This window comes from Xiphophorus hellerii, chromosome 23 (assembly GCF_003331165.1).
Source record: "Xiphophorus hellerii strain 12219 chromosome 23, Xiphophorus_hellerii-4.1, whole genome shotgun sequence".
Taxonomy (NCBI): Eukaryota; Metazoa; Chordata; class Actinopteri; order Cyprinodontiformes; family Poeciliidae; genus Xiphophorus; species Xiphophorus hellerii.
Genome location: NC_045694.1, coordinates 25,838,205 through 25,851,933, shown reverse-complemented (window position 1 = coordinate 25,851,933; position 13,729 = coordinate 25,838,205). Strand labels below are relative to the sequence as shown.

General features: G+C 40.3%; 1 protein-coding gene across 1 annotated transcript; it reads right to left on the bottom strand.

Moving 5' to 3' along the window:
- Positions 1 to 2,733: 2,733 nt before the first annotated feature.
- On the bottom strand, positions 2,734 to 13,587 carry cab39l1 (calcium binding protein 39, like 1). Its single transcript, XM_032554844.1, has 9 exons — positions 13,253 to 13,587; positions 10,664 to 10,810; positions 10,387 to 10,551; positions 10,123 to 10,241; positions 9,132 to 9,300; positions 8,981 to 9,040; positions 8,826 to 8,891; positions 8,599 to 8,742; positions 2,734 to 6,426 (listed from the first exon to the last, which is right to left on the bottom strand). The coding sequence occupies exons 2-9, from the start codon at positions 10,778 to 10,780 to the stop codon at positions 6,235 to 6,237; spliced, it is 1,032 nt and encodes a 343-aa protein (XP_032410735.1). The 5' UTR covers positions 10,781 to 10,810; positions 13,253 to 13,587; the 3' UTR covers positions 2,734 to 6,234.
- Positions 13,588 to 13,729: the final 142 nt, after the last annotated feature.

The window sequence follows — 13,729 nt, the reverse complement described above, 5'->3', positions numbered from 1 at the left end:
GCGGAGTCTAAAATCAACGAGCTTCATTCAAAAAGAAAACGATATCAACTCAAAATACTTTAATTTGACTCTGGATAGCGGGGCCTGTGTTGTTATCGTCTCAGCTGAGCTCCGTTTTTCCGACACTTGGCGTCGTTTAAGGTTTTTTTTAGCCCAGCTCAATAAAGCTCAGTTTTAAAAGTGGCGCCCGCACGAGGCCTCTATGAAGCTACAACGAGCATGCGCACTGCCAGCCTCAATTAAAAAAAAATAAAAAAAAATGGAGGCTAATTTATACAAGCTCTACCAGCTCCTTAAACCGCGTGAACGTAAATATTAAACCGCTTTCTCGGAGTTCCGGTGCGAAACTTCAAAACTCAGACAATATTACACAAATAAAAGAGAGAAATGTGCTTAACTAATCAGTCAAACATAGCACGAAAACATTTAGTCCCATTTTTTAGTCTTAAAAACACGACAAAGTGGGTTGTAAGCGCATTAAAGCAACCAGACTGATTGGGAGACAGCCTACCTCGGTCCTGCCCGGTTTGAATGGAGCCATGTTGTTAACCATCAGTCTCCCTCCGTACCTTGCAGCCCCCTCTCCCTTTGCCAGAAACAAAAAGTTTCGTCAGGCATAAAACTGCGAGAGCATCTTTCTTTAGTTGTTCCTCTCTTTGTGGGGGGTGGGAACAGGAGTGCTCTGTCGGGATGCCCCCCCATTAATCCTTCCCACGCCAAGGTAGTCTGTCTAAACGTGGCTTCAGACGCCAGGAGAGGTCCTCTCTGTGAAATCCAGTTTTACACCGCAGATGCGAAAACGGGATTTCTATGATCCAATTTCCTCCGCCGTCTAATGCCGAGCTGGTCAAGGAAGCCCATGAGGCTTGTGACCTGTAACCCCTGTTGAAACCCTGCCCCCACGTCCCACACCCACCCGGCCCCACTCAAGAGCTCAGTAGTGTCACAGAGCAGAGCCAGGAGAGCTGATAGATGTAGATCCTCTTGGCAAAGCGTGGTGACACTCCCCTTCTCTATGGGAAAGCGCTGCAGCTTTGCAGGCCTTCTTCTCCTATTCAACTTTAACCTACTTTCCCATGCTGCTGCTATTTTCCTGATTAGACTGCGATTGGTGAACTTTAAGGGTTATAGATGCCTTTCGTCTCACTCTGCCCTGATTTGATGGAGCCTGAAGGCAGAAAGATTTCTTATGGTCTCATCCTGGGGAGAAAAAAAAAAAAACAAATCGGGTTGCAGTTTTGCAAAAATAGTACCAAGTAGTCCCTTTCAAATTCAAGCCTCTCTGAGGAAAGAAACTGGATGCACATCAAGCATCAAGAATAGGTTAAAGTCCGGGTCCGTATAGGGTTCTCATGTCCAAAATTGAGTACTTTACCAGACTCAAATTTCCAGACTAATTCCGATTGTAGCCCATTTTTCAAAAGTAAATATAAAAGATCTCTGCCCTAAATATGCAACCTGCAGTAGCCAGTCTAGATGGATGGAAGACAACTAATAGATGGAAGACAACTTTTAGAGACAGAATAACATTTTGTGGGGGGGGAAATGATTCTGGGAAACCCTTTAATCGAGTCCTTTCCAGAATGTGTAGGAATCCTCAAACGTTGGGTTACGTTTCGGGCTTAACCTAAAGACACTGGGGACTTTAGAGAGAGAGGGGATGATCATCAGAAACACCCAGACGGCTCCCTCTCTGGATCTCTGCGCAGATGATTGCAGTTAAGCTTCCTTCCATGACGCCTTTGAAGTCATATTCTGCAGGAAAAACCTGAGACTCTTTGAAGCATGTGCATGAGTTCTGGTGATAAGCCTGTCCTACTACAGTACGGGGAGGGGAAAAGGAAAACGTTGTTGGCGGACAATGCGGACGCTGGTTCTAATGTTAAACACGGTGGGAGCACAGTTCCTTGGAGCCGTCCTAGCCAGCCCAGACATGTGGAAGCTTGAAAAGAGAAAGGAAAAAAAAAATCATGGGAACATTTTGAGTTCAATTGGTTCTGACTAAAACATTTTTATTCATTAAGAATTCCGTTTCTTCCAAATATAGGAAGATGGGTGATTGTCAAAAAGGACTTTAATATTTAAAACTGGAGCTTTAGCTATGAATAATTGTACAGAAAAGTTAAGGAAATGTTCAGCGTTTGTTAAACCTGGATATCTTGTTCTGGATTATTTTGCGTCCTTGATGCCCTCTTGGAGTGATTTTGATGAAAAGGCTCTTCACTGTTCCATGTTTTCTCTATTTGTGGATAACGGCTTTAGTTCCCTGGAGTCCCGAAGCTTTGCGACGCTCTCTACATAGAAAGAATCATTTCTAGATTCGCCAGTTTCCAAACTAGCCTGGCTGTGACACTTTGAACTCCAGATTTAAGCAGATACATTTTCTAAAAATCACTTTTTCAGTAGTGAAGCCCACTGTAAAGATGTTAAACTGCAAGAAAACCAAGACGAAGGGCAGCAAAGAAATCATTGTGAAGTTTATTGGGTTATGATGTCAGTACTTTACTTAATCTGAAAAAGAGATGCAGCATTAATCAAAAACCTTAATTATGGCTTTTGCGGTACAAAGCTATTTTTTTCAGCAGCTATGCCTTTTTAATCATATTTATGGTTTCTTTTTGGTACATGGTCAAAAAAAATGACTGAACATCCTTCTCAAGTACTGATTCTAGGTTTTTGTCCTGTCGGTTGTGAACATAAGCATAGAAAAAAATCCACGCAACACAACACAAGTCGCCAAAACACTTTTATTTTCATAAATGCGTTCACACTTCAATTATCCTTTGTTATGTACACTTAATTTGCTCCCATGGTAAATAAAATATCCAGTGTGGAAAAAGTAAGGGGTGAAAAAGAGAAGGTAGCAAAATAATGAAAAACTAATAAGCACGAGATAAAGAAAACTTAAAAAAAAAATAATCAAGGAATATATACTATTGATCTTTAATAATTAAATTTGATGTATACATGGTGTTGCTAGAGATGTACAGGACTGTGCAAAAGTCTTGAGCCATGTGTTTGAATTTGCTTTCAAAGACTCGCATGCTGCAAGTTTAAAGTGGGTCCAAGGATTGGCTCTCCAGGCTCTCGAAGGTTCTTACAACTTTTCAGTCATTTTTCAGTCTTCTGTTTTCGTCTGACCATTTTTAGAAAAAGATTCGTCACTTTTCTTAACCCAATAATCACCTCTGAACTCTTCAACATTAAAAAAACGCATTAAGTTCAGGCCAATCTGTCAGATAATTTATTCAATTTTCAGGTCCTTGTTTTTCAATATCAAAGTGGGACACTCTTGACACAGAACAGGAACTCAACACTTTATATTCCTGAAGAAATAACAAGGGGGCCTACCAGTAAGAGCTCAGTTAGTCCTGGCATAGACTACCTTTAACCACATTAGAATAACACAAACTCTGATTTTGCCTCATCTGTTGCAGTTCCATTCCTGTTTTTGCATGCTTCAGTTCATCAGCAAAATATAAAGAGAAGAGACTTTTACGCAGTCCTGTGTTATCTCCCTATAAGAGGTAGGGTTCCAGAAACTTGAAACGCTGCGCTTGTACAACTTTAAGCGAGGTGCCCAGCTGTTGCCTACAGCTCCCCCTGGTGGGAACAGCTGTGAACAACACACCCTTTTTTTTTTCTTCTTCAAAGTGCATGTCATGCCTGGACTTAAATCTCAAAAAAAAACAAAAGGATTCCATATTTACATAATCGGCAAATAAAACAAAAATGTGTTTAAAATATAAGTTAAATCGAAGTCTTGTTTACTTTTGTTAGACGCCAGTTTTAGTACTCCTAAACACAGCAAGATGTTTAAACTCCTGGGGATGTAAATTTAACCTCACTACACATTTTGACACCCCCCCCCCCCTGCCCCCCATGTATGTTAACAGAATTGTGCTTCACGTTGGGGAGTTACAAATGATTATTTTAAAGAGATTTCTGCATTACTTTCAGAAAATTACAAAATGACATCTCCCGTCATTGTGACTTTGGCTTATAAGCATGATCAGAGGTCTGGAGTCTTACACAACCTTTACTATCAGTTACATGTCTTTAAATAAGGCACCATCACATCCATCACACGGTGGCACAGTGCAATTCGTTATGAATTAACATGAGCTACACCAACCAGAGAAATGTCAAAAACTTTCTTTTCCACTGAGAAATTGAAGCGGCACAAAAGTGCTCGCGTACATGTACTGTCTTTTCAAAATGTTCTAGTAAGGTGGTAGATAACCATTTTCAAATGATGATTTCTTGACTTTTGGGTTTTTTAATCGCAATGGCAAGGAGAAAAGGTTTAGGATGAATCACTCTAGCAGGATATTTAATGCATATTAGCGGTAAAACCAGCACTGGTCCCCAACGCCGCCCAAAGACTCAGGCAGGCTACGCTCTTCAAACTGTCCTTCTAATTTTACTATGTCGTGACATCCGACCTTCCCCAGTATTATTGTAACATCAAACATATTAAAAGTCTATTTAAATTATTCACCATAAGCAGAGATGCACTGAGACAGTAATTGGTGGCCCGAATAGGATGATTTTACGCTGCACCAGTTTTTAAAGTTTGTGATCAGTGAACACATCACGTATGAGTTCGCTGGATATTGTTACCGAATCAAGAGGATTTAAAACACGCCATCAGTAGAAGGAAGAAAAGCTTTAAGGCGGTTCCAGAAAGAAAGGTTGTTTTTTTTAGAGACGCGTGTCAGCTGTGACGGCAGGGAGTTGTTTAAACGAGGGAATAACAGGAAGGCTCTGTTTAATCTAACTCTGTTAGTCATGGAACATTCTGAAAGTGAAATGCAAGTCTTTGGAAATATTAGAGTTAAGGTAAAGTTTTACTGACCGTAGGAATACACACAGAGACTGCTGTTAGCAATGCTAGCTGTGGTAATCCAAAGAGTTTCAAACGTTACCTGTAATCATTTTGTCTTTGGTTTGAAACGGCATTAAAATCCTGCTCAACGGCAGAGCTGTGTAACACCAACATCTCACTCCCTCACACAGTGTGACATCACCTCCGGTTCTAAAATAAATAGTTAATGAGTGATCACAGAAAGGCTGCTTAAGGCAATAAATAAATCAATGGCTTAACAATACACCAGATAACAGCAGATATGTATTTTGTTATTAAGTTGGACACTGATGTTATTCATTTTGAAATAATATTCCAGAAAAGAAATGGCGTCATGAAATAGGTGATTGGAAACTGGCCACCAGACTCTAATCGATGCATCTCTAAACATATTTAGATCAACAAAACCTAAAAACCAAACTGTTTGTCCAGTTGGGGCTGCATCCATAAGTGCAGCCATTACCATGCAAACAGCTGTTATTAGTTATTAAGCTTTATTAATGTAGTACTATGAGTATTCTGCATGTGGAAATGACATGGAGTGCTTTCTGCGAGATCAATTGTCTGGCTGAGAACCCTGCAGCGTTATTTGATTCTTTGTTTCTATTTCAGTCATGTAAGCGTTGCCAGACGCAACCTCAGAATAACAATATTAATAATAATAGTTAAAAAAAAAAAAAAAATCCGCAACAGATTTGATCGATTCCTTGTCGCTTTTGACTTGTGCTCCCCTGCATAGACAAATACAGCACTGCTGGATTCACGTCCGACTGCTGCCAGACGGGCAAAAGCAAGCAAAGACCCTGGCTGCCGACCCTGCCAACAAAGAGAGACACATGCCACTCTGCCACGGCCGCATTTCAAAGAGATCATTCAACTCCCACACAGACAGACAGAGAAAATGTACAATAATGCAAATAATAAAGCAAACTGGATCGCTTAGAGGAAGCAGTTACATTAGAAAAATAATATATTTTACCTCTCAGCATTTCAATCTTTATAATATAGACAAGTTAAGGAAATTTGCTTTATGAGAACATCTCTAGAGCCCGTGGAAATGTTGGGAAGTTTTAAGCAACACTCTACGTGAAGGAGTAACAGTTTGAGATCCAACATTGCACAAGCAGAGCAAAGGCATTCCACTGTCACTAAATAAAAAGCACTGTGGTTTAAAGAACAGTTCTCGGCCCACCCGGGTGACGTACAGAGTCGCCTCCGTATTCACGCTAAACCAGAAAAATGAGAAATCGAATCATCTTTTCCTATGTTTTTCTATTTGAAATTATATTCTTAAAAGGTTTGGGTTTTTTTCCACTTTCGACTCACTACGCTACTGCCGGAGGAGAACGCTTCGTTCCTCTCCGGCTCTAAGACTCCTCGGATGCGGTCGGTCTCTTCAGGTCTCGGATCTGCTTGATCAGGTAGTTCTTCTCGTCGCAGAACTGCTCGTCTTCGGACCGGTCCGTCTGGAAGTGGCTCAGGAAGTCCACCAGCTTGGCCTGGTTCTTCAGCAGGATGTCTAGTACTGGCTGCGTCTTGTTTGGGTTTGCAACAAAAACCTTAAGAAATAAAAAAAACAAAACACATTTTCCATATAAATACACACAGCTTCTATGTGAACCAAAGGGGTCATATTAATTTGCATAAAGAAAGGGGAATGATTTTCTCCCAATGGGACAATAGGGTGGTATGAGAATCTTCACCTGACAATAATGTTAATCAAGTACAATACAGCATTTCTACACAATAATTTGACAAAAAGACAGCACAATATATTGAATTGCTCTTTCAAAGTTTGTAATATCGCAATCGCAAAGATGGTGTGTTCTGCGCATTGCATGATGGTAAAAATGGAGAAGTGTCAAGAAAATGCTGGTTAATCGCAATTAAGGCTGAAACAATTCCTCGAATGACTCGAGTACCTCGATTATTAAAATTCCTGGAGGAAAATTTATCTGCCTCGAAGCTTGGTTAAGTTATAGTTTATTATGTAGCGCACCGTGTTCCGCCCGGATCATTATTTGTGGTGAGCACAAATAATCTCACCTCCGCCTATGAGTTGTTGTGAAGTGCTTGCAGCATGGTGTTGAATTGTGCTGCGTTTTGTGAGGGTTTGGGGGAGAAACAAGGATTGTTGAATTTTGCAAAGCGATGGTTGGACTATGACAGCATTTGTGGCGTCGGAATCACGTCGTCACGGTTTTAGAGCGAACGGTAGGAATGGCAGGGAGGGAGGGGAAGAGAGAGAGAGAAACAGAGAGAGATCCGATTCCTCAGATAATCGTAAAAATATTCTATAGAGTACTCGATTACAAAAATATTCTTTTACAACAGCCCTAAGCGCAATCAATATTTTCCACTTAAAGCTGCAGTTTGCAACTTTTATAAAAGATATGTTTCTTTTACACATTTATTTAAACTGTCACCATGGTGTGACGGTTTGTTATGAGACATATAATCTGTGAACAGATCGATCTCCCCCACCACTTCCCTGAGCTACTATGGTCATCTGAAGAAATGCACCACGACCAATCAAAAACAACCAGTCGGAGCCAGGAGGCGGGTCTAAGTGCTGTCAATCAACCTCATGTTCTTGTTGTGCTAAGAGGCTAAATTTTTTCATAGATTATCCATCTCATACCATGCTGTTACGACATAGTGACAGTTTCAACAATTATGTAAAAACATGTTTTTTTATTAAAGTTACACACTGAAGCTTCATGTACCAAAATTAAATATTTTCCGGATATTAACCTCTTCTTGATACAAAAAAATGCAATGTATATTTTATTTAAAGCACAGACAAAAATTCTAAGAGGAGAAAAGCGAGAATGTTAAAAGTTTTGAGGCCGTTTCTATGGTAATAATTTTGTAATTTCAGCCAAAAATGCAATGTCATTCTTCTCTCAACCGCCTGAATCCCAGAACGCAATGAAGATGTCTGAGTGCAACTCAGACTTTTGCCTGATAGAAAACTCCCAGGAGAAGAAAAAATATGCACATCACATCACAAAGGACACTTCTCACCCCGGACATTCTCTGTTCACACTGCTGCCTTCAGGCAGAAGATACAGAGCAACCAGAACAAGAACCAACCGTCTCAGAGACAGTTTTTACCCGATAGCAATAACAGAACTAAATGCAATCAAAAACAACCGTTAATCATCATAAATGATGTATGTGAGAATGTGGCTGTTCTTATTTATTAGTTGTTTTTTTTTGTTTGTTTGTTTTTACCAGTTATTTGTTAATTCTTACATTGTGTGTGAATTGTGAGACAGTTATTTTTTGTTTTTAAGCATATGCACTGACTGGTGGCACCTTTTAAATTTCGTTGTCCTTGTGACAATGACAATAAAGATTTATCTTATCTTATCTTATATATACACACCACACATATAAGATTAAATATTCCTGTCACGACAAAATTGAAGACCTAGAATTAATGTATTTAAGACCAACTTACATTGTTTTTAAAAGAACTTAAGACATTTCTAGGTATTTAAGAATTTAAGACTTTCTAAAGAGGCAGACACCCTGATTCAGATGCCAGAGAAATCCCCTGAGTTTTCTCTTGCTGTATGAAGCATAGACTCATTCTTGCCATTTTACTTTAAAATATAAACATTTAGATCGTGCATGTAGATCTTTTTTGTGTCAATACAATGAAGCTGTGGTATTTTCAACCTCATCATACCGTGAGAATCTCGGGACGAATTTGACATGCACACCTTAAAGACGTGGAATGCTTCAAACTGGATGTTGCGGCTGTTGTCTCGCAGGAGGTTCATCATCAGCTTCAAGTTCTCTGCTCGACTGATGTAATTTGTCATGACAGTGAAGTTGTGTCTATCCAGCAGGAGTTCCCCGAGGAGCTGGACAAGCAGTAAATAAATGCAGTAAAGCAAAAATGTACGCTCAAATCAAAGTGTAATTCAAACAGAATATGTATGTGAACCTTTAAAGACTGCCGCTTGGTGACGTAGTTATCAGAATGCAGCAGTTTTTCGTACTCCGTGAACACCTGGTGGAGATTTTAAAAGCTGGTTAAGCACAGAATAGGCAACGTTTGAATAACGGAAAAGTTCAGACTAGAAAAGCAAAAACACTCACCCTGTCATAGTTGTTCTCCAGAAAATCCGCACACATCATCTTGTGTCTTGTGAGAAGATCCTAACAAGGACAAAAAAAATAAAATAAAGGACGACCAATTAGCCAGAAATGATCGGGCGTCGTCCGGCAGTTAAAAATAGAAAGGGCGTACCTTGAAAGAGGCGAAGGCGTCCGAGGCGATGTCGAAGGTGGAGAGCTCCACGTAAAGGAAGAAGCAGTAGAAATCCTCGGAGAAGAGCACCGACCGGGCCAGCGGCTCGTGACGCAGACACTCTCTCAACATCATGCCGCAGTTCAGAGCCACTTCTGGGCTCTCGTATCTGCACAGGTTAACACATGTCAGCGCAGCCGCGAGCGCAGTCACACACAAAAACTCAAAGCCCGAGCAATTAGACGAGACCGCACAGCAAATGAAACAAACGACAAGCGCTCAGGCCCTTGAAACGCTTTTGATCCGACAACAAAATTGTATCTGCGGCTCTTCTTTCACAGCGAGGTTGCTCATTTTGGAGCCTACCGGGTAGCTGGCCAAAATAAAACACAGCCGACCGCGCAGACAGGACAGTACATGAGTGGCGAAATAATTTACCGCATCGGCATTAAATGTCAACGTTTCAAGTCTGCCCTCCCAACAATTACGCTAAAAGGTCTTCTTTGTCTACATGACATTTTAAGAGTTTAGGTTCAATCAAAAACGTGCAAAAAATAATAACAATCCATCACACAGCTGCCTGGGATGGTATTTGATCTGCTGAAAGTTGCCTGAGACAGCCCCAGTTCAGAGCAGCTAAAACTGAATTTGGTTCTTTACAGCATGGTGGGACGTTTTTTTTTCTTTGTTTTTCTTCAAGAGCTGTGAAACCAGCGCTCTTCTATCTCTCCATCTGCATATGAAACCACATAGGTGAGCGCAGCGAGTTTCTGCTTGTTCTTCTGGGAGCTGTCGAAACTCATACAGTGCGCGGAAGTGCAACCTACCGCCATGTGTAAGGAGATCAGAAAAAAATATATATAAAAAAAATCCAAACACATGAAAGGAAACAGGTTTGATTCTTGTTTGATTATTTCATTCTTTATTTTGTTCAACCTTAATGCATGGATGTTTAAACACAAACCATCACACAAGAGCATTCAGGACTCACCCTTTCAGAAGCATGAAGAGGATTTCTGGGTGCGTGGAGATGTATTCGACGGTGGGTGTGCGGCTGCCAATCTGACGTCTCACAATATTGCTGAACAAATGGACCACATCCTTCTTGCCCTGCAATAAAATGACTCAGCTCAACATGCGGCGTTCGGATACAAACAGGAGTGTAAACTCTGATCGTTTCAGGTCTCTGCAAAGCTAACTTTAAAGAGGAAATAAGTCGCACCCCCCCACCCCCCCCACCCCCCCGCTCCCCTACCTCGAAATCAATCTTCTGCAGGTTTGCGATGAGTGCGATGAGAAGGTTGGTGTTGTATAATTCTTGCGCCAGTTGGGCCACAGCTTCAGTTTGAGGCTCCTTGTCCCCTGTCCCACTCAGCACCTCCTTCAGGGAAGCAAGGTTTTTGGACACTTCTTCTGCAACCTTGAAACAAGAAGAAGGATAATTGGGTCGTGTAATGCAAATTAACAATGCAAAAAAAAAAGAAGTTTAAAACAAGCTAAATCAAAACAACAGCAACGAGAACGTCTCAAACCTTTTCACACTTTTTGCTGTCTGCAGCATCCAACTTCTCCATGTGTGCAACATTCTCCTTCAAACTCCTGACTATTTCAGCTGGATTCTTCTGGGACTTTCCGAAAGGAAAAGGCATGACTGAAGACAGGTAACAGGTAATCCAATCCTTAAAAAAAAATTTAAATAAAATTTAAAAAATCATTGCAGAAATAAAACGTTTTAATTAGAGATGAACGATATAACAGCGATGACATGAGTAAAACCGGGGTAATATTAATAACCGATGTTCGTCCTGTTGTCGTTTCTGTATGCGTTTCGGGAGGCGGATGAGGTCGGCCATATTTGTTTGGCCATGTGACGCTGATGCAGCGCAGGACTGTGTTGTGTTTGACTGAAGCAGAGAAGCGACCTCAGTGAGGTTCCTGACGTCGCTTTATTTTATTTTATTTTTTTCAAAGTTCAAACAGCAGGGAAGTACACATGGAATATTGATAACTACAAATGTTCACATCGCTTAAATATGATACACGGTTTCTGCAGGTTTCTCCAAGACAAATTTAAGGCCTTTTTAAGACCATTATGAATGGAATTTAAGAGCTATACAGCCAAGGAAATGTACGAACTCAGTCCAGCCAACTGGGGATAAATTCGCACTTACCCATGGCAGATACAAAAAAGCTAGCTAGGTACCAAGGGGATGTTAGCAGTGAGTCACAGAACGCAATGAGGATGTCTGAGTGTGACTGAAACTTTTGCCTGACAGAAAAGTCCAGCAAGAAGAAAAAAATTTTTTTAATAGTCCTGTCAAGAGAATATTTAAGACCTGTGATTAATGTATTTAAGATTAACAATTTTTTTTATATATGAATTTAAGACAATTTAAGGCCTCGACTGTTTTCGGATTCATTAATTTAAGACTTTTTAAGGATTCACAAACATCATGTGACATACACCACACTTGTAAATGTGTGCACATGTTTCTACATCTTTGTTCTTGTAGAATATGGCTCTAGTCTCTCAGCTCCAGCGCAACTAAAGCTACGAGCTCAATACCTCATGACCTCTGGAGGCTCTCATACTTTAGTTACATGCAAACACACGAAAACCTGAAATAATAAAGCTACAATGTAAAATAGGGAGACACAAATTTCCTACGTGATCAAATCAATTCAAAAAAAGCAAAAACAAATGACAGTTTGACAGATTAGTACCTGGAATGGTTTAGAGAGAAGCATTACAAATTTTAGAACTGCCATAATGAGGCAAACATAAAAGCTGAGATACAAAACAACTAAAAATAAACTCGTTGGTATCTCAGGCAGGTAATCGTTAGTTTGCCAATTATTGCTATAAATCATGAAGATAAGAAGGAAAATGCCAGAATCTAACACGTAACTGTATTTGAATGCATGCTTCATTTTTGAAGACTTTGTGCTGGATATTTCCATTTGTTGTGATTACTTGTTTGAGCCCGTTTAAACTGATGAAATATGACAGATTATAGCTACTGTTTTTTAACAAAAGTAACTCTACTAGTAGAAATTTAATGCAGTTACAGCAGACTACAAAAGATGACAGGATTTTTTTTTTTACGTTATCAGAGCAGGAACAAAAGGATTCCCGGGCTGGAAGGAGCTTAAGAATTGTTAGAACACTCTGTCCCTTGGAAGAAAGATCAATTTCAAAGCCAGTGGCACTAATTTGTAGTGGCCACCCCTACAAATTAGCTGGCAAGCCCTTTATACATAAACATATTTAATGCATATCAAAATTATTAATTCAAGACAGGAGAGAATGAGCTTGAACTAGTTGAAAAGGTTAATATATTTGTGCATTTCTATTTATTTATACTTGTGTACATGTTTGAATAATATCAACCTCTATAGACTACAACAACATGATAAAAATGTAATTCTGCTATATCTTTTGGGTTTATTGAGCCGCCCTAATGTTATTAATTGCTGCCCTTTTGAAAACGTTCAAAAATGACCTTTGTGCATAGCCAGAAATGGCAAAAATTACAACCACTTAAAATAGCAAAGCAGTAAAATTACCCACATTAAACAACTACAACAGGTCACATGGTCAAACAGGAAATCCTAAATAACTAACAGGTGCAAAAAAATAAGAAATAAAAAGAAGTAACATGGCGCTAAAATGTAATTGAATAAAGAGAGAGAGAGAGAGAGAAGGGGGGCTTGTGGGCACCTTGTTGCCCCTGGAGCCAGTTGTTTCATAATCCGTCCGTGGCTAAAGTTAGCTCTGAAAAATATCACAACACTGGTAAACTTGTATAACTTTAAACTTTTTAAAGATAGTTTGCTACTTTTGTCCCAACTATTACATACATTAATGTTTTGTGTACAATGATATGCCAGGCGAGTGGAAAAACGCTAACTTTCAACAGCAACGTCAAGGAGGATGTTACGGCTAAAATGACGTTAAAATGTCAACGTTACATTCGGTCCATCAGGAAAGTACAGCTTAGCTTCTGACCTAGTTAGCAGCGCCGAAGACCGGCCGAACTAACGACAAAAACACCGTTACAAGTTATAAAGAAACCTCACAGAAAAACAATAAATATAAATTCCAGGCTATCAAAACTCACCAAATGAGGTGTCGCCCTGAAACCGAAAGACACTCGACTGCTAGAGGTTAGTTAGCGAGATAGCGAGTTGCCTCCACTTTCTTTACTGTGTGTCGCTGCTCTAAACTGTAGGGAACGTTATCTGATAGTCCCGTAGCTGAGTGACACTCGCTAACTGACGGTCATAGCGCTGATTTTGTCATCTAAAGCTGCCTTCTGAACTTGAAAGGGGCCGAGTTGAACGTGGAGAGCTGCGGGGCTAGCCTGTCTGACAACTTCATTTCCCTGTTCTTTTTCTAGCGAAACAGCCGTCCTCTCTCATCCCGGGGACACTGGGCGGGTGTGTTGCGCTCTGCTTGTTCTGTAGAAAGTGACGATCACCAGTGTCAGCCAATCAGCGCGTCCGCGGCACAACTCCACGAGACGCCCTCTTTACTGCGGGGTGCGCCTGTTTTACGGCTCACGCTTTTTTTTTGTCGTAGAGGAGGGAAGCGCAAA